The sequence below is a fragment of the Notothenia rossii genome (genome assembly GCF_949606895.1).
Source record: "Notothenia rossii genome assembly, chromosome: 1".
NCBI classification, from domain to species: Eukaryota; Metazoa; Chordata; class Actinopteri; order Perciformes; family Nototheniidae; genus Notothenia; species Notothenia rossii.
Window position 1 is genome coordinate 87,398,837 of NC_136912.1, and position 27,955 is coordinate 87,426,791.

General features: G+C 42.0%; 1 protein-coding gene across 3 annotated transcripts; it reads left to right on the plus strand.

Moving 5' to 3' along the window:
* Window positions 1-3,035: 3,035 nt before the first annotated feature.
* fgf22 (fibroblast growth factor 22) lies at window positions 3,036-27,461 on the plus strand. 3 transcript variants are annotated; one of them, XM_079667299.1, is made up of 4 exons: window positions 3,036-3,519; window positions 3,618-4,171; window positions 23,991-24,094; window positions 25,585-27,461. In XM_079667299.1, exons 2-4 carry the CDS (start codon window positions 3,799-3,801, stop codon window positions 25,777-25,779), a joined length of 672 nt encoding a protein of 223 aa, XP_079523425.1. In that variant the 5' UTR covers window positions 3,036-3,519; window positions 3,618-3,798; the 3' UTR covers window positions 25,780-27,461. The 3 variants fall into 3 exon arrangements, with proteins under 3 accessions (XP_079523425.1, XP_079523426.1, XP_079523424.1); XM_079667300.1 differs by having other exon boundaries at window positions 3,703-4,171; XM_079667298.1 differs by having other exon boundaries at window positions 3,036-4,171.
* Window positions 27,462-27,955: the final 494 nt, after the last annotated feature.

Below are 27,955 nucleotides of genomic sequence, written 5' to 3' on the forward strand. Positions count from 1 at the left end.
CCTATCAGGAAAGATGTGTCTGAGCTAGCCATAGAAGCGAAAGTATTCAAATGTGATGTCACTATTTGATGGTAGTAAACAAGGGAGTCCAATCAAGGGGTGTGTGGAAGAGACACTCCCACTGGAGGAAACTTTGGGATTTTAGCCTTTGCAGACCATTAAATATGCACAAAAAGCTACATTTCACATTACAGGAAAGAGAAAAAAAAATAGTGGCTCTTTATAACAACATCATCAAGGGGTGTATGGATTTGTTTTTTTACAGTGAACTATGTTACTTCTTCAGTACCAAAATAATGTGTCAGTTACTAACAAATGAACTTGCAAATATTTTTCCAAAATGGCCATGATGATGCTGCTCCCAGCGTTTTACACTTTTGTCCCTTATTAAGCAAAGTTACTGCTACACAAACACCTTGTAATTCTTTGTTAACAAATAAAGTGTTTCCTATTACAGGGCTGGTAGAGAGAGAACAATAAATGAAATACCAAGCAAGCCTGCAAACACTCAGATATCCTAAAAAAAACTTGAAATGTTTTATATCTGTTGAAGACGGGCCATACAACATAATCAAAAACCTATTCACAACTATCTCTCTCCTTGTCTTTTGCCTTTCATTGTTTTTCATTCCGACTCCAACCAGTTCCATTAATCACTAAAAACTCAAATCTGTCTTTCGCAGAACAGATTTAATTTCCAAGAACAGAGGAGAACACAGCAGACACAGCAGCGTGGTTTAATTGAGGGGGAAAATACTGTGATTTTTACGAAGGGCCCAGATCTATACTGAAAGTATAGCTTTGATGAGGAGCCTGGCGGGCACGGAGGACCAGAACCTACTGGCAGGAATGGCTTGGGGGAGTTGGGGTGCTGGAGCTGGGAGTTTGGTGAAAGAGGCGACTGGTGTTTCTTTTATGACGTTAAGGTTTAAATAGGGGCTAGGGGGACAGCAAGCCTCTGGAGGCAGTTAACAAGCTAAAGAGTGTGAAGTGACTGTCACCCTCTCTGAACACACACTCCTCAAACACACGTCCAGCACCAGACAAGCCTCAGGGTGGTACTCATAATTGAAACAGGGGCTCTTTTAAAAAGGACCTAATTACCACCACAAACTGCAGAGCCCCACTTCAAAACTGGATGTCCACTCTCTTTTTCTTTAGATTTTTCCATTTCTATCTTTTTATTTTATCATATAATCTCCTACAAAATACCGAAAGTACTTAATAGCATTTGTCTGACTTCATACATTTAAGATAAATTAATGGAATAGTTCAATGATTTAGGGAAATGTATGGCATTTATTAGCTTTTTGCAGAGAATTGAGGCAAATTATTGGTTGATACATGTGCATGTCCATGAAGTACAATTTGTAATCTGTTATGTCCATGATGCTCACAATTTGCTTACTGTGTGAACAGGATCTAGAAACACTATCTGCAGTTCACTTTTTTCACACTATACTGTATATATGTTATGTATTGGTATATCCCTATTATCTTGGAGTGGTTGCAAAACGCATTTCATCTTTTTCAAATAGCTGTTCTTCTTGCTATTTTAAAGTTACCATCTTGTTTTGTAGTCTATATAAGCAGTATATGTCTGTGAAAAGAAGAACCTCGATTGTATAGAAGTGTTTGAAAGCGTCCATATACTGTATGATGATCAAAGTTTTAGATCCAAATATTTTTAGAAGGAGCCAAATGAGCTGCTTCACCCTGTTTCCAGTATTATTCCTAAACTATGCTAAGTAGCTTGTGGCTGTATTCTATCAATATTCTTCTTTATCTTGTTGCAAGAAAGCAAACATTTCCCAAAATGTGAATACCTTCGTTGTGGTCGGATACAAATTGTGTTCTGTTAATAACAAAACTGCCTAGCAACAAAATGCTCAATACAAAGTCATTAATGCAAACTGGAATGGTCTGAGCTGTAATGCCTTGCCCTAATCAGGTTTATTACACAGCTTGTAAAAAAAACAGACAAGAGTGTGGGAAGTCACAAAAAAGGTGTTCTTCATTTCCGTCCTGTTCTCCTAAATTAAAAGGCAAAGATCAGAGAGGGTGTTTCATTGAAATATTAACACAGGTGATCAGAAAGTCGCCAAAGCTTCATCTGGACTAACTCTGCCGACACTTCTGCAACCTGCTCTGCTTGGTGATTCAAACCAGTGGCGGTAAAAAAAAGAAAAGAAGGAAAGCCTCTCTTAATTTGCCCCACGTGGCCAGAGAGAGGAAAAGAGAGTGTCAAAAAATGCCCTCCTAGCTGGTTCACCGGACAGTAATGGGGCTGATTTGACGGTGTTACAAAATGCTTCACCGTTTACATCAAGGGGAGACAGCAGAGGTCATGGGACAGGGGAAGGGGATGTAAGTGTTTCCAGGTGTCCGTGACCAAAAAAAAGCAAGAGGGTAATAAAATCCTCAGGTGAAAAGCAAATGACTTGTTTCTCACAGAATAAACTTCTCTAAGAGAGAATAGAAAAGGGGATGGTACTTTCTCGTTTGTTTGAAATGGTTATGAATGACTATGGTGGCCCCACCCCCCCCCCCCCCCCCCCTCCTCTCTCTTTCAACCCCCTAGATGCCGGCCCTGCCCAGGATAAAATGCACGACAACTCAGCCGGTTACTCCACAGCAGAGAGGACTGACTGACACTCACTGCTTCACTGCCCCGTGCTAGCTGACACACACACACTCACTGCCTCTCACTCTGACACACACACACACACACACACACACACACACACACACACACACACACACACACACACACACACACACACACACACACACACACACACACACACACACACACACACACACACACACACACACACACACACACACACACACACACACACACCTCTCACTGCCTCTTACTCTCTCTCTCTCTCTCTCTCCCTCTCTTGCGAACACACACACACCCACGTTCTCTCCCTCCCATACTCACTCACTTGCTCACTCCCTCTCTTTCTCTCTCTCTCCCTCTCTCTTTCTCTCAGTATCACACACTCACACACTCACACACTCACACACTCACACACTCACACACTCACACACTCACACACTCACACACTCACACACACACACACACACACACACACACACACACACACACACACACACACACACACACACACACACACACACACACACACACACACACACACATACACACATACACACACGCAGTCAGTCACCAACCCTCATTCAACTCCCTCTCAGCCACGGGTCAGCAGCTCAGACAGGCACCTTGTTCCTATTCAGCTGGAAAGAGTAGAGCATCGCAAGGTGCACACACATACTCCAACACACACTCACTCAAAATACACACACACACACACACACACACACACACACACACACACACACACACACACACACACACACACACACACACATATATATGCATCATCATACAGCCAAGGACTTTATCTGTGGAACGGGAAAGAAGACCTCAGTCCAAGGAGAAGAAGAAACAGAGAAACAAGGAGGGACACTAATGAGGAACTTCTAAAGGTAAATTCCTAAAATTGCAGCTCTTCAATAAAGGATCAGACACAAATAATCGGAAACAGACTGAGACTGAAGATGACAAATGGAGTAACTTTGAGAAGCTTGTTGCTGTAGGAAGGCCTGAAGTGGAGATCATCTGTGACATCCTGAGGATCTGCTAGCCCTCTCCCTCCCTTCTCTTTTCAGGACTCCCACCCTCTTGTCATCCCTCCACTGGGACATCTCCCCATCATCAGCATGCCTACAGCTTGCACAAGGTGCACCTTGGGAGTCTGACCCACCATGTGCAGATGGACGCCGGCCGCAGCTCATCTCTGTCCTGAAGCTGCCCTTGGCACCACCACTGCTGCAGCCTCTGCCGGGCGACCTCTCCCCCTACCCAGTGCAGCCTCCATTTGCCTGGCATGCCTCTCCCTGCTCCTGGTCACCGCTGGCACCGCCACAGGGGCCTGTCCTCCAGGGGTTGGACATGAACCCTTTCAGGTGCTGGCAGGTGACATCAACTGTTCATGGACGTTGGAAAGACACACTCGCAGTTACAATCACCTAGAGGGAGACGTCCGACTACGGCGACTTTACTCTGCCAACAAGTTCTTCCTCTGTATTGACAAAACAGGCAAGGTGGACGGCACTCGGCGGAAAAACTACGTTGACAGTAAGTGAATTTAAGTTCTGTATCTATAATGTGTGTTTGGGGTCACAGAGAGGACAGGATGCCCTGTGACGTACTCAGTTTTATTTTTATGGCTGGACTTTCTTATCTTTTTCTCTTTTATAGCAGTGCACAGGGATATCCTGTGTTTCTATCACTGCTGAGCTATTTGTGTTGTGTTTAGAGCATGAGAGATGCGTTGCTAGGTAAGAAGGGAATACCCTAGAGTGGATTTAGACTCCTCATGGGACTGTCGGCACAAGAAGGCTGAGTTGAGGAGAGACATTGAGCATCATTTGGCATTGTGAACTGGGCTTGGAAAAAAAGCTTAAGTTTCACTGGGGATTTACTTGTCAAAACTGTGACGAAAGTGCATCATTTGTAAGTAGCAGGTGGACAAGGAAAATACATTCCTCCAACAAATCTGTGTGCAAACACAAATACATGTGCATTGTTAATGGATGTGATACATTTCGAGACTGCTGTTTAAAGACAAATATAAAGTGCTGAATAACAAAAGCTTCAGTTCATAGCCTCATGCGACCTGCATTTGTACTTTTCCTTGGACATAACTGTATATTAAATCTCTCTAATGTATGTGGCTCCCCCTTACACCAGACAACAATGCATCTTGGCATCTTTTTAGACACAACATTTCCTAACGTGAAGTATTCAGCATGAAGCGATACAGTTTCAGATAAATTATTCTGTATTCTGTATCTGCGGGTCAGGGACACCTGAGAAGAGGTTGCTCTTAGAGCAGCCGTGCCTCTTCAGCGTGTCCATCAATGGGCGCCTTTCCGATGCTTGACCAGGTCAAACGAGCCGACTCTGGTCGTGATCTGACCTCCATCTCCATTAGTCCCTGGCTGACTGACGGACTGGATAGCCCTTAGAGACCTTTATGCCTTTGCCGGTAATATTTATGTATTTGGTCGTTAATGCCTTTTTTATGCAAGTGGGTGAGTCAGAGTTTTCCATACAGCTACTGGGGCTGGAGCAGCTGCTGCGTCCAGCTAACAGCCAGCCAGTCTGTTGCCACTGTTTCAATAAGCTCCAAGCTGCAGACTGAATGACATTTGTTAACCTGTCGGGATTAGTCACCTGGCAGAATCTCTTAAAGCCACACAAACTGGTAGAAACTCAGGTTGAGATGAATTATTACGGTGTTAAATTTGGACCTGTGGGATCTCCAACTTGGGACATTATTCTCTCCTATTAGTGGTAATATACTGTATGTCAGCTACCATAATAAAATATTATTCCCAAACTATCCATGAATTTGACACCTCAGAGGTCATGCTGGAAGAGTGGCAGCAACACAAACTTGGCAACATGAGGCAAGTGTTCAGAATCTTTGGAAAGTAGCAAAAGTTATGGCTAAGGATTGTGAAATGCATGCCTTCTCTTGCCATAGTAATGTCATTAGGGCTTACGTCGTTGCAGTAGCTCTCTTTGAAAGAGTGCAGTCCCCTTAAATATAATGTCCTCATACACTTTAGCCATCATCCTCTCATTTCCTTTGGTGGAAAGAACGATTCTATCTGCTCGCTCACACAGAGAGAGGGTGTGTACCTGCACCCTGAGCTGAGCACAGCGCCAACCCAGCGGTCATGTGGCCCTTGTGGTCAATCTATGGTTGCGCTCCACAACGGATCTGGTTTAAGGCCGATTTGAGGTCTCACTCTGTGTCTGTGCGAAGGGTACCGTTACTGCCATCCCATAAGGAGGCCTCCGATCAGACTCAAAACCTCCTGACCCAGACAACTTCTTGATACTGATACGGTGGCCATGTTATAGATTAGAGTGGCAGGATAAGCAGGAAGTTGTGCATATTTAATGACAAGAGCAGTGTGCAAATATACTAGTGTGCAACCTCGGCGCAAGTGTCACACAGGAAAGAGTACAAATTTATTTTTTGGGTTTTATCAATGCTTTGGATATATGCTTTTATATCTAATATAAAATCAAAAATACGTTTTAGTTCCCGAGTGGTTGAAGAGACACACACATGCACACCGACAAATATAGACATACATAATGTTGGACGCACTGTTGTGGCTTGTATTGAAGTTTCCACATTATTTTTGTTGTTCTGTGCCAGATTAAACTACAGTTGTTGAGCTCAAGACTATCCTGAGCTTGCATGCAGCTTCCTAACTGCCCAGAAGTCTGGCCGACCCCTCCTTTGTCCTCTGTGTTGCCTGTACACTCTTGTCGACACAGCTATATTGCCCCGACAGCTCTGCATGCTACACCCAGCCCTCACCTCCACCCCACTCAGTTTTTCCAGCCCCAGCCCCAACTCCCAACTCCCTCTCAGGTGCAAAAACAGTTGGAATTAGTCAACAGGCTCACTGCTAATTGAGGTCGGAAAATATTGTATCAATCCCAGCGGGGCAGGGGCATGGAACAGCTGAGGGAAGAGGAGAGAGAGAGAGAAAGAGACTCGGAGAGATGAGAGAGCTGGACAGGGTTGAAAGGAGACAGAGAAAAAAGCAAGACACAAATTATGAATTATCTTATTGTTTATCAGTTCATGAGGAATTGGCTACTATTATGACATGCAAACATATTGTGTAACAGTCATTTAAATGCCCTATCAGGTTTTATTAAAATGACATGTAGAGATGAAATGCTCTTGAGTGACAAAGTTCAAAGCTTTCATCAGCAACAGACAAGAGAGTCTGTATCAGTTTCATCTCCAAAGTGTTTTAAGAAAAATGTCCTGCCATGTGAGCACACTTGTGGAAATGTACACAAACATACACTCGAACACACACAAACACTATAGTTTCAGGTATCCATCCGTCCTTCGTTTTCAAGAAAGTTGTTGCAAGTTTACCTGGCCTTCAATACATTTGTTAATCAAACCAGAGAGATTAAAATCAGACAAGATAATGAAGATGCCTCAACTATTATCTGGGTTCAGCCTTTGAAACCAGACACTCTAAAAATAGATCCACCATTATATTCAAAGTTTCTAAAAATAACTTGTTGAACAGCCACAAGAAGAGACAAAGTACTGAACTTTGAGCGACTGAAGGGGAGGGCTTCGACATGTTTTTCTTTTGACCTATGGCAAAGCAGAGAATGATCGAAGGGAAAAACATACCCAAGTGTTTACAAAAGCTCCAGAGGCAGGTACGCATCATATCCTGTCCTGGGTCATCGGTCATAGCCTGCTAATTAGAAAGCCCTACAACACAAGAGCTGTGTGGGCACGCCCGGCAACCGCTTCATGATCAATTGCAACAGCAAATAAAGAAGCGGTAGACTGGAGTACAATTGCTGAAGCCAAATTCAGTTATTTCATGGATGTTTATTTCTATTTTATTGCTTTAATGACAAGAATGTTTCCTATTTATCTCCCTTGTTCTGTTTTTAAGTATTACAAATTATTGGGTTTATTTTGGCATCCTGCACTGCGTATATTTTTTATTTGATGTTTTTTCATTTTATTTTAAAGGATGGCCTGTTAAATTTAAGGTGTGTGTGGCTGAAGGCATCAAAGGTTTGTGCAGCCTCCAGGTAGTGACAGCTCATTCACCCTTAGGAAATAAGGTCACCTCGCAGCGCTGCTATAATCGCAGGAGTCACTGCGGCCATTCTGCCTCTGCAGCCGTGCAACGCTCACTGCCAGGGTGTGTTGTGTTTACCAAATTTCCCTTGCTGTGCAACATCTTGCTGTTTGAAGTAAGAGTTTTCCTAGTTCATGAGTGTATTTTACTTGGATTGGACCCACGGGAAGAAAATCTTCCACCCTGCTGAAATATGTTGTGGAAATTATTCAAACTTGTTTTAGACAGGGGAAACTGACACTTGCCAAGGAGAGACTGACTTGAATTTGAAAATGGGAAAAGACAGGAGTTCTGCAGACAGATGACTAAAACCACCTGAAGTGTTTGACCAGTTAGACTGCATTGGCAGTGTTGGAAATGTGTCCCAGCATATACGGTAGGGAGCAAAATGCGTGGCATGGGAATTGCTTGTACAGAAAAATCTTATTTCACACCTATCTTTAAATATGGATGAGCTGAAAATAAGATTAACACATTTTTTCTTTTTAAATATACATAATAATAATAATAATAATAATAATAATAATAATAATAATGAAATAGTATCTTCATGTATTTCTTGATCTTCTAAAGTACTCACTATTGTAAAATTCTAAAACAGAGGGCACTTAAGAATTTCAGACTTTATATTGGCTTGCTAAGCTCTATTCTTTTTAAATAAAAAATAAAGTTGAACCCAAAACACCACTTTTTCCCATCATCAACTCATTTCTTATCTAGCCTGCATTAAGGTGTAATGACATGCAGATGCCAAATAAATTACAAAATGTCTGTCCGGATCTGTCTGCCATTTTAAAGGTGTAAGATGTTTATTCTGTCAGTCTACATCCTTACCATGACTCATCATTAATTCTAGTAGAGCTCACACGGGGACGTGAGACTGGATCAACAGCAGGGGCTAAAGAGGGAAGCACCTGGCCGTAGGAAGTGCTTTGGTGTTTGAATCGGGAGAATACACATGTTAATGAGGCTAGAAGAAGGGCTGGGGCGTGCTCTGCTCAGTATTGAGGTGGAAATTAAAGGCTAGAAGAGTGCTGGAGCGCTTCCCGTTGCTCATTAGGCATTATGTAAGGTCTCCTCTGCCTCGTCTCATCTGAGAGGGGATTCGTGGAGATTTTGGATGCCAACTGGAGGGTAAAATCCCACGAATCATGCATTTATTATCCCCTCTAAGGACAGTGCATGGCCTCAGCCTGTGGGAGACAAAGGAACATTGACCTTTTGCCAGCTGTTGCTTGTATCAAGAGGCTAAAAGCTAAATAAAACATCACTGACACACGCATGCATGGTGAACAAGCATGTTAAAACTCTAAATCTTTACCTCTCAAACACACACTCAAGCATACACGGACTCACTGTACTGGGAACATTGCAGGACAAGAGTGTCAGTGTCACCCTAATTAGCCGAGGATCCCTAGTTTCTGCCACCAGTGTTTGATATCATGAATGGGTTCTAGAAATGTAGCAATTAGTAGCTAACAACCTTTAGCAGTCTGGCTCGGGCTCCTCTTTGAGATTTACTGGGTTCATCATCAGGTTTATAGAGTCTGACTTTGGCTCCAGCAGCAGATGCTTTTATAGCATCCCACAGCTCTGAACATCCTGTGGGTGTGAAGGGAACACAAAGGAAAAGACTTCACAGTGCCAGTTACAAGCTTCTGGGATCTTAAAGTCGTTGATAAAAGATGTTTGCACTGACGTCCTGAAAAGCTTCTTAAAAAGGAGAGTACCACTGAATACAAGGTTCAAGTATACGGCTATACAGGAAGAATAGTGTGAACATCAGATGTGATTAGGGTGTAATAGGTTAAGATTGAGTTTTTTGGGGGACTTGTGAGTAATCATGTCTTTTTCATGCAATCCAAAACTACTCCCTCAATGATTAACTTGTTAATATATCACTGTCATGAGCCACTATGGCAATGCAATGTTAAACATGGCTACAGCCAGGCAGTATGTTTTTATAATGAGGGTAAAGAGTTTGGCTTTTGCCTCAATGGGACCACAACTGTTACTACAGGTGTAACATTAATGTGTATTTGAATAAAATAGGAACAGCTGAGCTACCACATGTTTGAAATCTTTTGCTAAAGGAATTTCTCCCAAAGTAACGGTCGTCTCTCTCACCTCGGACCCTTCACAAGTACACATACGTGACGTGATCAGCCCATTGAGTCAGGGGAGACAGGTCTTGCCTCAGCCTTAGATAGACCACGACAGAATAATGGTTTTGTTTGACCCTTGCAATAAAGCCTATCGCCTCCCTGCTCAAACTGAGCTAGACATCATGACTTGGAAGGCTTTAAACTACTGGCCCGGGAATAAAGAAAGTGAAAGAGGGTAGATGGGGGGGAAAAACAACTTGACATCACTAAATACAGTTACGGCTGACTGGTTAAAGCTGCAGAAGCTTAAAGGTGTTCAAATTGAGCCTAAACTCACAAGGAGTCCAGGACTAGGAAGCAATAACAGCAGGAATGTAATGCACCTGTTGCCCTGAAGACAGATATCCCTCCCCGTAGGATTTGGACTAGATCATAAAGGAAGCAATAAGAAACTGTGAAATCAGGCGCTTCTTTCTCTTAGGTTACATTCAGGTAAATCAGGGGCTCCCCACCCTTCAAGGCACAGTAGCATAATGGGAGCACCCTGGACTTTCAGTAGACTTTAATCTCAGCCACACGCAAACAGAGCAACCACATTCAATCTGAGTAGCTAAATATTGACTTGCTGTCAGGCAATTAAGTTATAAAATGTTGTTGAGAGCACCTGGCAATGTGTAATAGACTGAAAAATGGGTTTAATCATGACACCTCTCGGGAGAAAGCTGCTGCGTCATATTGAGAATCATAACTGGCAAATTACATTCAAACTGCAGTTAACTGAAGACACAGCCCCAGAAAGCCTGACCGATTCAATACAAATTAAATCAATTCAATGAAAGTAAGAGTCTACAGCCATGTTAGCTGTTCTATATGTAATGTTCCTTTAAACACATGATGGTGCTGTGGGAAAAGTCAGGAATTCACCAAAGTTATTAGGAATCATCCACTGGGTAACATGAACGTCTGTACAAAATGTTGTAAAATTCAACAACAACCTTTTAGAAGTTTTTACAGAATAAGCAAAATCTTTCTGCTGTTGATGGCACTAGAAAAAGAGACACGAAATACATTTTAAAAAAATCACAATCCTCCACTCTCTGAGCACCATGAATGTTTAAGTGCAATTCCGATTCAATTTCCAAATCCCACTACAGTTATATTTTGGTTCTTTTATTGAGATGACGATTTTGTAAAATAAATCGTCAGTGCATGCGTGATTATTTTGTTCTCGATAAGGTTAACAACCTCTGCGTTAAAGCTGCTGTGTGTCCCTGTCTCGACTGAATAACCGTTTTGCAAATGTATTTACTGAAAGAAGGATAGTTAATGCAAATGTTAAAGGCTCAAAAAAGCAACTCCAGTCCAGTTCTTTGCACACCAACAGGTTGAGACCATGCGTCTTCTCTGAACTGCATTACCCACATCCACCCATACCTGCTTTTTATCTCTAAGGCTATCCCTCTAAACGAACATGAGCAGGATGTGAGTATAGTGTCAGGGCTCTTTGAATGTGTGTGTACATTTTAGACAGCATGTGCCTGTGTTTACTTGTGCCATTGCAGGAGCATGAAGTGGACCCTAAACTGAAAAAGATGTGTTTCCTCTCCCTAATGGCTAATATGAACCAGACCTTACCTTGCACTCAATTCAGATGCATGCATGTGTGTGTGTTTGTGCACACGCTAACATGTACAACCTCGTGTGCACACAAGTATTTCCTACCTCCTAGATGGCCATGCTTCTCATTAGAACACAGAGGGTGGCACAAACATTTCAGTAATACAGCTGAAGTAAGACAACACAGTCCATATAGCATGCCTGCTCATGTATTGACAAAAATATTTTCCTGAACACAGTTTCCTTTTAGCTGAGCAGTTGCTACAAATATCGTCTGGATAATTTAGTTTCTCAGAGCATTATAAAAGTGGTCAAAACATAATTTCATTCATTCCCCCTTTTCATCTATTTTTTATTTATTCCTGACAAAGATTGGAATCTTTTCTGCAACATAACTGCAGAAAAAATATAAAAATTAATTTAAGACACCAGGCTTTCATTTTATCCCCGGGGTTCGATGTGAACTTACTGCCTTCTCTCTGTGTACCCTTTACATTTATTTCTATGCACACATCTTTCACTACCATCCTCTTGATTCTTTCTCTGCCCCTCTCTACCTAACACCATCCCTCTTTCTCTCCTGCTGGCTCCATTTCCCCCTCTCCTCCCCTGCAGTGGATAGGATTGAGGTCAGGGCCCTTTGGCCAGTGGAGCAAGTGACAGCTCTGACAGGGCCCTGATTTCACTCTTGGGCCTTCTGTCACCTCCATGTAGACCCATCTCATTTTAATAATGTAAATATGGGGCAGGCTCAGGCCACAGAGAATATTCTGTGTCCTGGTGCTCACTCACTGGAACCACGCTGCACACCTGAGCCACACATGCACTCTTTTAGTTGGCAGCATTCTCCAAACTTATTTGTGTTTGGTGGGTTTTCAGACTGCCTTTGAATAAAGCAAAAAAGATATTGTTTGTTCAATGGCTTCCAGGGAAGAGGAAGAATCTGATATAATTGACAAAGTCCTTAGAATATAAAGAAAACATACAGTACATGGGGGGGGGACTAACGAGAGATAAACAAAGAATAATCCGAATCGATCCAAGACATCCAGAGTTCTAGTCTCAAGTGAGGCTCAAGCTCCAACAATGCAGGATACTACATGTCCCAAAATGCAACTGTCTTTTATTAGATGTCACCTGCTTCCTAATTGCCCCCTTCTTTCAATCATCAGACCTCCATATTGTGTATGGGAAGAACATTTTCAGTTAAAAATGTACATTTCAACCCCAGAGCTAAGATATGAAATGGCATGATCAGGGTGGATAAGGGTCAGGGTCAGGGAATCCAGGGTTTGGGAAGTTCGGGAGTCTCGTACCGCGGAAGACATCTTACGACTCTTTTCACAGGCTAGCTTGCCTTGTGACGTTGAATTAACTTTATGTGTAAGATCTATACAGTGTCCCTTTAAAACAGATATAGCCATTGATAGTGTTTCACAATATCCATAAAATAGGGATTTGTGGTTTTGGTCTCCATAAATAGAAATAAAAGTAATTTACAGAAAAAAAGAGAAAGTCTCCCGGCAGTGAAAACAACCTAAAGAAGTTGTCAAATCAAAATCACAATAACTTGGATATAACATGAAGGCAGAATGAGCAAACACTTTTGAAAAATTTAGCTTGCCAGCCTACAAGACCATTTTACTGTTGTAGAGATACAATAAGTGGCTCACTTGGCTTATTCTAATCTGATCTAAAAAATAAAACAGAATTTGCAAATGTAGACACAGATTTGCTGTGATTAAAACTGACAGGGAATGCTGGTTTGCCTCAGATGCAGATGAGCTTCAATAATTCGCAGGGAAGATGAATGTAGGAAACTGTAAACAAAGCCTTTGTTTAGTCCTGATTATGTTTCCACTCAGGGTGGCTGAGTCTGGTCTGAACAGCCAACCAAACCAGCCACAGATGCAAAACACCAGCTTACTGCAATTTAGTGGCACAGGAGAATGACCTCAGTCTAATGTGGATCCCGCCATCCCAGACGCTCCTCACAGGCGAACCAAAGCGCAGGAAACTTCAGAAGCTGTGACTCACAAAGCTCTCGGCGGGCAGATCTGTTCGTAACTATCTGTGAAGCCTTTGATAGCTTGCTGTTCGCTTGTTACGGATGTGATGCATGATTTGGAAGCACTTTGCCCTCCCTGATTAAAGAAAAGGTCTCTTGCTTGGTAAGATTGCGGCCCCTCAGTACCTCACAGACACAGACGAGTATACCGTGGGCTTCGTTAACCTTTTTCACCTCTGCTATCCCTCAGCTTCACTGCCCCTGCCCTCTTCCCCACCACTTACCCACTCCATCAGGTTGTCCTCTAGTGTTACCTTTTTCTGGCTGGCCTACCCCCATCATGCTTGTAAATTTAGGGTTTGATCAGCGGAGGGTCTTTTCCCTCTGATTCTGAATCACGGAGGTCCCTAATGAACTGACTGATGTTTCATTACATACAATCAAGGCTTAGCATGTCAGAGGAAGTTAGTGTTCACTGATATAAGTGCCATGGAGAGCATGCTGACAGGACGTGCAGATACACTAATCACTGTTTGATGGGGAGTGTGTGTGTGGAAGAAGAGATCACAGTGCTGTCAGAACCTTCGGCCTGAGCTTTGCCCTTGATTTTTCTACTATACTCTAGTATTTGAACTGACATTTAGTGACCGTTAGTATCACATTTACAGTGTCATTGACTGTACAAGCAGTGTTTTTTTAACATTGAACATACGACTGCCTGTCCACACACATAGATACAGTATATCCAGATGTGGGTGGTGATTCTGGAGTACTGGGTCAGTCTGTCTGGGGATAAATCAGACAGACTAATCTGTCCTGTGAGGGGATGGAGGGTAATTGGTCACATTTGACCCCCGGCCTTGCGGACTGTGGGAACGCAGGCTTTATCTACAAGCGGTAATTGGCTAATGAAACACTTCCGCAACTCCTCCACTAGATTGTCATCCACCGGCTGGATAGGGTAAGGCATTTGTGTGTGTATTTGTGTGTTATAGCGGCCGGTACAAGTGGCCGAGAGGCATGTGTGTGAGGGCGAGAGTGTGTGCAAGTAGTCTAGAGAAAAGAAAATGGCAGGATGCGGAAGTCCCAGTGGCCATCTCCACAACGCTATCAACAGAATCAGTTTCATGATGCCTGCAGCATACTGATGCATTGACAGAACACACATCTATGCTTGTGTGGTTGTTATTACGATTTAAATTTAGATTTGAAGTAGAAAGGGTTAAGGTAATTCAAATGAAATCTTTGGCCCAGGGCTAGGCTTTTGTATATAACAAGAGAAGCCAGGATATGAATGAGTCTTTGAAAAATACTCTCAATACCACGGTCGATATCGCACAGCCTCGTGATGTATTTTATTGAATTTTGCTCATGTTTTATAGTCCTTTTTCTGTGATCATCAGTTATATGGGCAAAGCCATGCCCGCATCAATCGAAAGACAGGAAAACCAGGGTGGGAAGAGTGAGTTGTGGGGGCGGGTGGAGGGGTACTAAGAAAAAAAGGCTAAAGTTACGTTGGTGAGACAATGTCTCTGAGGTCCCATCAAGTGAGCCATTCATAGATGCAGGCCTACCAGTTTGTGGAGCCAGGGAGACACTCCGATAGAGTGGGGCCCAGGGTGGCCTTCTCTTTTTGTCCCAAGCTGACCCCTGCTCTCTCGCCTGGCCTCTGCGCCCCTCACCTGGCCTGTCCCAGCGCACTGGTAACAGGATACCTGTAATTTGCTCTAATGGCCTTTGAAAGACCTGGCTGGGCTAATCCCTGGAGTACTTCTCCCAGCAGCACCGTTTGAAAGGGTGGGGGTAACAGGGCCGAGTGCGAGTCCTGAAAGAGGACCGGCCTCTGGATTGTGTGTGAGAGAATGTCACCCCTTGCGGCCGGGCCTGGGGCCGAGGGAGTGCAGGAGTCAGCTTTCAGCGGCTCACCACCATGTGGCTTGTTCACAGGCTCAAAAAAACTGGGCCCGGCTTGTAGAGAAGAAGATTGTCTCTGCTTTACACCTCCCTCAGTGGCTCGGTCTGGCAAGCAGGGGAAACTGGCTCAAGACCAACGTGTACACAACTTTGAGAGAGTGCACTTCAAATTGTTTCCAGGTTTCCTTTAGTAATTAGTGCTAAGTTATTTCTCCACGGAGGTGTTTGCTCATTCAATGACAGAAGATATTGATATTCCAAGGACTGCAGAAAACAAACGGTTAGAAATAAAGTGGAAAGGGTTTGGCGTGAAAAAAATCAGTTAATGACTTTGGTTATAAGGGGCCAGAATGACAATTATGAACAGCAGGTGATGTTATACTGTCAGCACGTTATCTCAGCTAACCATCCTAAAGTTGGTGAAAGTCACATCTTTTCTGGATGCATTTGTACGTGCGATCTAAGAGCAAAAATAATAATAATTTAAAAAAACATTGTTGAACAAAAGACATTGAATGGACTGGGATTAAAAATACAGGAGAAAAATAATCTTATCGGTCTCATCTTGACTCCCATCCCTCCGGAGATTTTAATGGAATGTGGGAACAGCAAGTGATATGTGGCAAGGGAAGACCATCCCTCTGCCAGTCTTTTCTCTCCTTTCTTCCTGTCCTTTCTATCCATCGTCCTTGTTTCTTTGATGGGGCGGGACACATGCAAGGGAATCTTCTCACAAAAAAGAAACAACACATGCACACCAGTCGTTCCTGTGTCCTACTTCCTCAAGGTATAGCAGGACATTGTACTGAGTCATATTTAAATGGCCGCACACATGCACACCGTGTATACAGAGGGATTTAGAGAGTGACAGCATGTTTATATCTGTGAAAGTTCAAAGAAATGGTGCGAAAATGATCCTGTTTTTTATTTCCTTTGCTGTTAATTATGTACTTTATACATTTTGTTTGATCACACATGAGTGTAACTGTCAAGACATGTAGAGTTGATATGCAAGAGAAACACTGTTCAGACCTCCAGACAGTCTGAGATCATTTAAGGAAATAAATAACTTGGCATGTTAGTTTGAATATACTGATTTGACTAACATGTGGTGGATGATGACAGTGAAGGCTGGAAAGTAGCTTGGATATTTATCCTGTTTTAATCTACTATTACAAAAAACAACAAAGTCCTACGATTTATTACCACAGGTTGTGTGTTTTCTGTGTTTGTCAGTTCTGCCCAGCTTGCAGACATAGACCTTATAACTGTTAGTAGGAGGATGAATAAATCATCCCAGTCCTGTGAGAGTTAGGCCCTGACACACCAAGCAGTCACCAGAGAACTCGGTATGATGCATGTCCGGAGACCCGCTGCAGACAGGCTCATATAGGGAGGGAGAGGAGGGGTGACAGAGGGAGGGAGTGAACCAGACTGAGACCAAAGAGGTACGACAGAGGAGAAGTGAGGGACAGACGGGCAGTGAAAGGCAAGCTGGCAGATGGGAGACAGGAGGAAGGAGAGAAAGACAGGTACAGTTTTTGGAAGGGACACCGACAGCTGCTCTGCAACAGATTGACACACACACACACACACACACACACACACACACACACACACACACACACACACACACACACACACACACACACACACACACACACACACACACACACACACACACACACACACACACACACACACACACACACACACACACACACACACACACACACACACACAGATGTTAATGTTATATTACTGTCCAGAACTGGTTGGCCCACTAAACCATTAATGGCATTGCATCATATGCATTTTGAGCCTCATCACACTTATTCAAAGAAAAATAAATGTCATTATTTCATTACTTTGTGACTCAACCTGGGTGTTTTGAACATAAATCCTGAGCAAGTCCTCAACTTTGACTAAAATAATGTTTTCACAACTTTTTAGGAGTAGAAACTCAAAAGCATTCAACAGCTTCCCAAGACCCTATCTTAAATGTTTCAAATTAACCTGAAAAGGTAAAAACAAAATCAATGTACATACAAATGTGGAGCTGCTTATAAATGTACTAAATGTGAGTAATATCCTCAGCATGTCCTCAAAAGTCTGGGCATTAATAATTCCAAGACAGACCTTAAGAATACTTTTATTTAAGATATAAGGCAGAAAATCAGTGTGGCACTTTAATTATTCAGGTCAAAGCAGGTACTTTTGCCTAAAGAAGCAGATGTCAAACACCTGCTCTGACATCGCTCATTGGGCTGTGGCCAATAATACTCAGAAGCTCCTGCCTTTAGAGCAGTCCAGGCCATTGTGTTGCTGTGCACCCAAAACACCATAACTGCTGTGTACAGGACGCCCTTTCATAACAACTTTTCATTACTCTGTATGGCACAGAACAGAGCTTTAACTTATGAAACTATACCCTGTCCTTATTGATGTTAACAAGGCACGTAGATAAAGCTATAAAAGAATCATAAAAATTAAGAAAACATGAAAATGCTCAAATGTGTGGTTTTAGGTGGTGCTACAGAAAGCACAAGTCACACCAATAAACATTATACACCTTAAAGTAAATGAAGGTTCTCTGGATATCAACTTGGGCTAGCATTGAACCTTCACAAAACTTGAAATGCTTTGAGATCCTCTCTGTAACACAGTGGCAGACAATAATATTCAAGTTGCAGCTACGTCTTTCCTGTAAGTTATCACTCTGTGTCTAAAGCCCTGTCATATTTCGCAGAAAATTGAAGATCAGATTTCCCATCAGCCTCTCACTGCAATGAGATCATCACTGACCGACAATCACGTGCCACACAGAAGGGATCACATTCAGATCACAATTTGTATACCCTTCCTGTTTACAGATTTGACGATTTTGAATGTGATTATTATTCTTTGATATTACTTTGCATACTATAAGCTTTTTTCTAATAACACTGACAGATACAACTTTTACTCAAGGTTTTACTCAGGTTTTACTTTTACTCAGGTCTTACTTGCAGTATATAATGTCCATGGTGATAGTACTTTAGAGTGAGCAAAGGATCTGAATACTTCTCCCACAACTGTTTCAAAATAAAGGCAGTTCATGCACCCCAGGTACATAGAACACTGGTACTGGTTACATATAATCAATCATTCTTGTGCTGACACATCACTTGTCATGGATTTGATTAGTCACCTCATGCTAAGGGCCATAATTACAGTTTTTTCTGGCTAAACATTATGTTGTCAGGGCATAAATAATGGCGTCCGCCCTGAATGAATGTCTTGAGTAAGCTTTATAGACTATGATAGGTTATATGACATATGACAGTTTGCAGTCATTGCTTATTTTTCAAATCAGCTTTTTTTCTTTTCATTGCTAGTGCATTTTTTTGTTTGTTGGAAAAGTCAAATGACATTACTGACATTTCTGGCTATTGCCCCTTTTGAAATGTATTCTAAATTAATGTTGATATTATGTCTGTCTTATATACACTTAAGTTATCAAAGGTTATCTCATTGGTTGTGATTTGAACAGCGAACAGCATCAGAGGTCAAGGTTGAAATTATTTTAACTTGGAGTGCAGCGATTGGTGGCAATTTGTCTGTGTTGTGCCACATGAAGGGTAGTGCTTCTGTCTTGTTACTTCCTCCACTGATAATCTGAGGGCGGCTTAATATGGTAATGATTGCTAAAGCTTTTGCATTAAGTTTGACATGCAACATTAGTTTTATGTATTTTTTATAAGCAGTGTGAGCCCAATTTCTTTGCTCAGTGATTCTTTAAGAAGAGTGTGCAGTGGAGTCACAAACCAAAGTGAAATACAAGGTAATTAATTTTTTGATTGAAATATAAATGATGTGCAGGTTACACATTTCTTTCTGGAATAAAGCTAACAAAATCCTCTTTCTCCACACGCCTATGCTCATTAGTTGCTTTTTTACTGTACATTCAAGGGTTAAAGCCCAAGTTTCCATATCACACCACCTGTGATGGCCTCCACTAAAGCGCCTGTTCTCATGTTAATCTCTCAAGGTGTTTAAAGCAGTAGTGAGTGATGCAGCCTTTGTCTGTGCCGATACACACAGGCGGCGGCTTCGTCCAGTACCAGACCCTTCGAGGGGGTCATGGCAGATCAAAGGTGCTGGTCACAGCCATTAGGCCCGGCAGCCCAGACCCGACATGAAAAGCTTGTGTTTTGAAAAGGAGGGCAGAAGGAAAAAAACAACAGGGCCCTCTGCGTTTAAAAAGCAAGCAAACTGTGAAATAATTGAAAAGGTATGTCAATCAAGAGCAGGAGCACAGCGGGAACTCCGAGATTCCCAGGCTCCGCTCTGGTCGAGCACTGAGCCATGGAGGGCTGCTCAAGGGGACAACCCAAGAAATTAAAGACCTAGGAAAAGGAACATAAAGAAGACAGGAGGAACGGAGCAGAAAAACCTCCTTTTCTCACTCTCTCTTTGCTCAGTCTTTCACTCTTTTCTGCTTTAAATTTGTGATGAAAGGAACCATTTTGCCCCACTTTGTAGAGCCCCATTCAAATCGCTCGGTCATTAATAAGATCTTGTCTAGCTCTTCACCTCTCAGGTGAGTAACAAAGACTTATTCGGGGGAGCAGCCATTGCCCCCGCCACCGAATCCCCCATCTTATAACCAGCACCTTCACCCTGTACTCGCCCCCCTTACCCTCCTCCTCCCCTCCTCCTCCTCCCCCATACCATGAGTCTGACAAAAGGGAACCCCGTGAGAGTGTCTCTCTCTTTCCTTTCTGCCTTTTTTTTCAAAGTCAGAAAAGGCTTGAATGATCTGACGTTGGGCTAACGTCCAAAAAATGGGGGACGGGGAGAAAAGAAAGAGTAAAAAAAGAGTGGGTAAAAGACTTTTTCTATGCTTTTAAAAATCCCATAGAGGAGAAATAAATGGCAAGTCCACAGTTGACTAGACACGTATAGTGCAGGATTTCCTTGTAATGGCAGCTTGAGCTTATTGACAGTCCCAGCCAAAACATGTCAAAGGTTAAGAGATCTTGCCAATTGCAAGTGGGAAGCCAAAGGAGCCTTTTTCATGAGCTCAATAGGGCCATCAGTTGATACTTGCTCAGCAGAACCGGAGCAGGAGCGACCTTCAGTTCCCAATGCAGCTCAGGAACAAATAATTAATTTGTCTCTATTGTTGGTCTAATTTCTTTCTAATTGTGATATTGGTAAAAAGGATTTGAAAAGAGTTCCTGATATTTTAATTGTCTCTAAACATAGTCAACTATTGCACTGAAAAAAGGATAATTTTATTTATGCAAACTGCTGATTTATATGAGACGATTATGTTACAAAACAGGGTTAATTAAAAAGAAGATTACCATAACTCTGCATTTAAACTTTGTTGAGAGGTTTGCAGGGGGGTAAAAATCAGCAAAAAAGGTTTAAAGATGTATTTCTAACCTTAATAAATCAAATCTCTGACTGGCTTTTAAAAACACTCTTAAAGTAGATGTAACATTTTAAACTGAATCATCCTTACAGCATATTTATTCAAGTCCTGACGCTAAACTCAGCGTTTCCTTCCAGTAAAGTGACCTTTGCATTTCAGCAGTTAGGAAAACCCTAATAGCTTGAAATACCTCACTCTGATTTCTCAGGCTTTGAACACAATGGAGTGACTTTTCAAAGGGGGGACTGTGAGTTATATGGATCTAACTGGTCTTTATAGATGTGTGGTCAAGCGTCCAGAGCCCGAGTGATTCCTCTAGACAATGTCAAATCCCCATTTCATGTCCTCAGATCTTTTGTGTCTGCTGGCTGCTACACCAGCATGTACGAAGGAAATTATATGTAGGGTACCTGTGAGAGCGGAGGAAAGAAAGGACAATATTTCATGTGTTAAAAACACAAGTTTTGTTGAGGTGCTTTACACACTTCGCAATATGACTCCCCAAATGTAAACTTTCATTTATTTAAGACTATTCTCTAGTATTAAAGTGTTCTTTTACTAATTGTAATTCCTGAGTTTTAACTGACAACCCTTTGCAATGTCTCAGATGTGACAAACTTCCTTTGCAAAACACCTATTGTGCCTTGAACTCAAACCAGCAAATAATGGCAATTACTACTGGCACCACTTTCAGGCACCAGCGATTTTCATTGGCCTGGACTAATCCCCCATAAATCCGTGCAGTGCTCCAATCACCAGCCGGGCCTCAGCTAATTGCTTATGAGTCCCTTGCACGCTCCAGGTGCCACCGTAGCACACCCGGTGTTTGTAAACACAGCTCGTAAAGAGGAAGCTGCCATCAAAGTGTTAATGTTTTCTCGGAGGATCAGAGGCTGTGCAGGAATGATGGGGGTGCAGCTGGTACCTGGTTGGACTCGAGTGAGGCCTTCCCTCCTTCCCTGCAGCTGTGGCGAGCGCAGAGACGTAGCTACATTTACGCAATCCTGCCAGAGAAGAAAGACACTCAACAGGAGTTTGTGTTTGTTTACCTTCCTCGTCTCTCTTCCTTTTTACTCTTTGTACTTGTCTGTGTCTGTGCCTTAAGTAGATGACCTCACTTGCAAAGCACGACTGGTGATGTTCAGAGCCGAACAAAGTTTGAGATAGTTGCGTGTTAAGAGTGATGGGCGCAGCAGATGTGTGTTTTGAAGTTTTGAAGCCCTTGAGATGTGCTCTTTGAAACCAGAAACAATAGTCTGATAGTATTAGCAGCCGTCCTGAATAGCAGGTTAGTAGTGTCCTTATCGGCATCAAAATATGAGTTAATGCGTTTAATACCGCTGTCATCTGAACAATATAAGTTGTCACGAGGTTTGAAAGGATGTTTTGAATACTCACATGCTCAACATCTGTTTACGTTTAAGTGAAAAAGACCTGGCTTTAGTTTTGGAGATGGGAGCAAATAGGGAAAGGTGACATAATAGAAGTGAAGAGAGGTTTGCGTGAATGAAAAGGTCAACGAAACTGATGTTACCTTCCTATTATCAACAAATAGTCAACCTCAACCAGTGTTTATTATTTTAACCATCATGATGAAGCTCCCATAAGCTTACTAAAAATGACTAGTCTTTAACCCAAACCATGAACTTTGCCTCGACCTTAACAAACCTTGGCCATAGTTTTGTCACATCATAAAACAGAGAACAGACAGTTCTGGCGGGCACAGACTAATGATGTCATTTTGCCAAAAGGGACGTAAAATCAGAAAATACTTCTCCGTATGTGATGTTCCAGAGGGCAAAGACAAATGAAGTGATGCTTGTTGTTTAATTTGGAGGACTTGTTGGGTATTAAGATGCCCTTGCCTGCCCTTTAAAGCCTGTACTAAAACAAATATTCAGCTCACTTTTTCATACAAAAACATATTAAATCAAGCTTTTGCGCCAAGTTCAGCTTTACGGTTCTTTCCAAACTAAATCTGGACTTTCACGAATAAATCAGTTGGAAAAAAATGCAGTACAGGGAGAGAAGCACCTGCAAAACCCTTGGTGTGATGTTTATTTTTCAATGCTAAATGGGTTTTTACCAGCGAGACTGTTCAGGAACTCAGTCACGGCCCTGCAGAATACTTGTGGTTGTACTGAAGCTGCTGGGGGTTTTCATGAGTCCTACATTTCCTACCAGCTTGGGATCCCCCTGCACTTCAGCACCTTGATCTGGTGCTATGTTTACAGCATTTATCCAAAGCCAACAATCCATTTTTGACAAATATAATGCAGTTCTTAACCTTTAAGCAGCAACGTTACATGCATTTGTTACACAGACTTGGTTTCCAGGGGGTGTGAAAGGAAGATTTCGTGCTCTGATCAGATAACAAACCACATCAGGGCGCTTTTAAAGGTCTAAGTGGGCAAATAAACCAAGAAAATCTATAAATATCATCTAAAAGAGAGTTTCATCTCCAGCAATCAGCTGCTATTCAGAACCCCTCAGCTCATCTCCAAAACATCTCCCTGGCGTAACTATGACAAAGGGTGTGTGCCTTTATTTCCTTTAAGGAGACAAAAAGGAGATCAAGAGTAAGCCGCATGGGACTTGTTTGCAATCAGTGCCCAGAGGAAACATTTAGCTCAAAGCTTGCCGGCTTGTTCATGGGGTGAAGTGAGTTAGAGTGGCTGCTTAAGTGGCCAGCAGACATGGGTTTTGTGTCGCTCAGTAAACAACACTGGGCATTATCTGGGTGGGGTGTCACATCTGGAGTTGAGAGGCTCAAATGGAGACAAGCAGGGAGGGGGGCATGACGCTGTGCAGCATCAGACACTGTGTATGTGTTGTTCAAATGTTATGTGGATCAGGATGTGGCTTAGGGTGCAATGGTTAACTTGCTCGATTTCTCTGACATAATAATAATAATTTTGTTTTCTGATATGATAATTTCTTAACCTGTTGTTCAAAATGCTCTGAGACAGACAGGTCTTTTCACAAAGACAGCTCCCTCGGGCCATTGTGCATGTCTATGTGTATGTTTTTTTGTTCTGTCTTGGGCTCTCTGCCCTCAAAGCATATGGCTGTCTGGTATCCTAATCGCTAATGATAGACTGGCTTTTGATGGGGAAACTCCCACAGCTAGATGTTTCTAACCCAGCCTCTCCTGTCCCTTCTTTTTATTTTCCAGGCCTGATGGAAATCCGATCTGTCAGTGTGGGAGTTGTTGCCATCAAATCTGTCAGCACCGGGCTGTACTTAGCTATGTCCAAGAAAGGCACGCTCTTTGGATCGGTGCGTATACAACCTGGCAACATTGTCTCTCTGGGTCAAGATGGGAGGGCTGGGAAGAGAGGGGAGGGGGGGAATACATGTATAGGGGTCTAAGATGAGTGCCTATACGCAAACATGTTTGATTCTGCTGAAGTGAAGGGTATCCCATGCTGGAAAGTCCAGAGAGAGGTTAAAGTGTTACAATCAATCATGGTTGTACACCTGGGCCACAGTTGATGATACCTGCAGCTTTAGTTGGCTTGTTTCACTGTCAAAATAAATAGCATAGAAAAAGTCACCCAACCTGCAATGACAAAGAGCCAGCTGGGATCCTTTAAAAGTCTTCGCGTGCCATCTGCCAATTGTTGTTGCACACAGCAAGCTTTCAAAAGTAATCACCTCTCTTTGTTAAAATCGGCCACACATCAGACCTGAGGTGTGTGGTGTCTAGCTCATGTATTTACATCTTGGATAAGGAGGAATCAGGCACAAGCAATCAGTCAGCAGCAGTGATAAGAGAAGTGTTTTCAACAGGCTGAAACAGTAAATAAGACATCTTAAGATCCAGGTCTGAAACATCCCATAATAATAAAAAGGCAGGTGAATCAAGCCAAGATCATACTATCCTGATACTATCACAGACAGGCCCTCATTATAGCAGCAAGATAGCGATCTGGAAAAGGGAATGCAGCAGAATCTCTTGTCACTACAATAGCTTCAATACTCTTTGACGAACTGATACAAAGCGGTAACCACCCATGAAAAAGTGACTTTTCCGACCTTCACATAAATCAGCTTATTTTAAACAAAACTCAGAACTTGAAATACAAACTCAACAGAAAAAAGATACAGTTATTTTAATAGAACTTAACTTTTAATTAACAAGTTTATTCTTTTTTTTTTTTTTTCGTTCCCCCAATTATTCCCAATGTTTGTTTTTTGGGGGTATTATGAGGTATGTTTGGGTTTTTAAACTTTAAAGAGTGTCAGTAACAACGTCCCAGTAACTCAGGATATTTAACAGACTCATTGTGATCAGTTTCAGTCAGTGATTACTTTTCAGAGAGCAGTCCCAATGAAAACTAAACTGTAGGGCCTGTAGAGTATTGCGAGTAACCAGAACATTGTTTCTGGAAATTGCATTTGATTCGTCAATGCTTGGAACAGCATAAACAAAATTCCCCTGTCATAAACTATTTAGGGGGTCAATGGAAAATACATTTCAGAGATGGATCATAACCCCGAAACTATCTGCAAGGCTAGACATAAAAAATGTTTTCATGCAATTTGAATGAACCAACTCTTTAAAATTCTAGAAAAAAGACTTTTATTGTGGCCTCTAAAAGACACATTGTTGATGTAAAAACTCTATCAAGCCCTGGGAAATCTTTCACTGAAACAACAGTGCACTACACTATGGAATCTGGCTTACTGTAGCACTGCAGGACTCTCAGTCAGCTATTTAAGCATCTGTCATAACCTTTTTAACCCGTCTGTCTCCCTGTGATCAGGTGAAGTACAACCCCAGCTGCAAGTTCAAGGAGCGCATAGAGGAGAACGGGTACAACACGTACGCCTCGCTCCGCTGGAAGCACGGCGGCAGGCAGATGTTTGTTTCGCTGAACGGGCGTGGGAAGCCTCGGCGAGGTCACAAGGCTCGACGAAGACATCCGTCCACTCACTTCCTGCCCATGCTCCCCTCTTAGCTGTCCACCTCTGAACTCTGACCAGCAAATGGCTGACTCACACTAGTGTTGATAAAGCCATGACGGCCATCTTTATTTGTATTACTCCATCCTCCTGTCACATAAATGTACATTTGTTAAGGGTTGTAACATTTGTAGAGTTAGAATAATATGTACTTTTAAGTTATTTTCTCAATGTTCTAATGATGTTCAGCTATAGAGTGAATACACAGTATGTCTACTACTTCCGGGCATCTGTCTGGTTACAGTATCAGTCTGACTGCATGTAAAGTGATGGGTAAGGATTGTAAAGGGACAGCAAGGCGTTGAAAAAATCAAATGCGGCTCACTGGTTTATCATTTAACCCATTTTAGATGCTCAGCTAAATAAGCATCTGGTTCAACAAAAATATATTTTTATTTCGACTATCCCTTTAAAGCAACAAAAGGTGCAACTTTGAAGTAGCTACAAATCAGGGCCATAGCTACTGCTGGGATGGGGTCAAACTCTACAATTACATTTTTACAATGTGTCATTTTAAACACATTTCTCATATTTAACATATTCTGACTACAAACATGTGAGAAATTCACATATTAATTGACTTTTCAATGTCTCACATGTGAAATCTAACATATAAATAAAAACATTGGAGATGTATTGCACTATATCACCAACAAATTCAAGCTGTATATTGTTAATCACATGTATAAACAGTATTCCAATAATCAATATAGCAAGCAAGTCATTTTTTGATCTGCTTTCTGACTACTTTTAGGCCATTGAAATTGAAGAAATAAATAAACAACATTTCCCTACCAGAATTACATTAATGTGGAGTAAAGCTGTGAAGAGTTATTCAACAAAAAAAGAGATTTACAAATAATGAATGAGCATTTCTTAAAATCTTGGCTATGGCCCTACTACAAATCTTACATCTTGACTGTTGTTTGGGATATACTGTACTGAAACGACTGGATAAGAGATGCTGACGCATTGATAAAAGAACTGTTCTGGAGAACACAACAGAAGCTACGCTAACTACTGGGATAACATGCTGAACTTTCCGAGATGAACCTTGTATGTTTGTGCATGTTTCTGTCAAACTGCTTCACCCATTCAAATAACCAACAGTTAATAGAGGAGGAGTCAGTATCAGAAAGATGCTTAGTCTCTGACGGTTGGTCCTTCGTTCAGTTGTGAAATAACGATGTACATTTTGAGTCATGTAATGCATTATAGCAGCCATAGGTTAAGCAGACGTCACATAGCAGCAGCTTCATTAATTTTGTAGTAAATGGTAATTACAAACTGTCTCCCTCTCAAGTCTTGCTAACATTTTCTCAACAAGGCTGTTGCTAATAGATCATTTAATATATTTAAAACATTTTGTACTCTTTAACTGTTTGAAGTTGATGTATATTGTTATTGTCAACGTTTTGTGTTGGATTGTAGTCCTATTGAAAAAAAAGAATGGGAAAAAAGTTATCGTATTAATGTCCATATTCAGCTCATTTTGTATGGTATTACTACTGGATATCGCTACATTTGTGATCCACTTATAATAAACAGCTTACAGCTATAGGCCAGTAATAGTAGGTTGTATAGTTTCCGAACAAACAGTCTTTAGGTTTATTTCAGAAAAGTAAAATCATTTGAGTGCCTTGGGTAAACTTCAATAAAACATGTGGATAAATCATGAGTCATGGTTCCAGTGTACCAGCAAGTCTTTTTAAAATCGTCTCTCTAAATTATAAAGTGCAGAAATGGCATTTTAATCTTATTGCCTGCGTGGCAATGATTGTTGAGCGTTGCTAACATCTCCATTAGAGCTCCCCAACATAATCCCACTCCTCATCATAATCATGACAAAACTCGCAGCAGGAGAGGCGTTGATGTGGAGGACCTCCCCGTGTCTGATGAAAGCTCCGCGGTTATGAACTATGCACCCGAGCATCAAGGTCATTTACACACAGACGAGCCCCACAGTGGCACAGGAGGCCACTTGGTCCTTTCAGTGAGCAGAAAGGGAGTCGGGGATGAATAGTGGCTGTTTGGGGTGAATAAAGGCCAACCTTTCAGCCTGTCATAATGCGAGATTACTGTGACGGGGTACATGTCTGGTCAAAATGGCGTGAAGTCACACTGTAGTTCAGAACCAAAGGTCTGGGGGCAGCATACAAATATCAGAATGGG

What these genes read in the sequence shown, in the direction of transcription:
- fgf22 (XM_079667298.1), top strand. Translation starts at nt 3,799, where the DNA reads ATGTGCAGATGGACGCCGGCCGCAGCTCATCTCTGTCCTGAAGCTGCC. An exon ending in GCGGAAAAACTACGTTGACA is followed by an intron (nt 4,172 to 23,990) that starts GTAAGTGAATTT and finishes TTTATTTTCCAG; the next exon opens with GCCTGATGGAAATCCGATCT. An exon ending in AAGGCACGCTCTTTGGATCG is followed by an intron (nt 24,095 to 25,584) that starts GTGCGTATACAA and finishes CCCTGTGATCAG; the next exon opens with GTGAAGTACAACCCCAGCTG.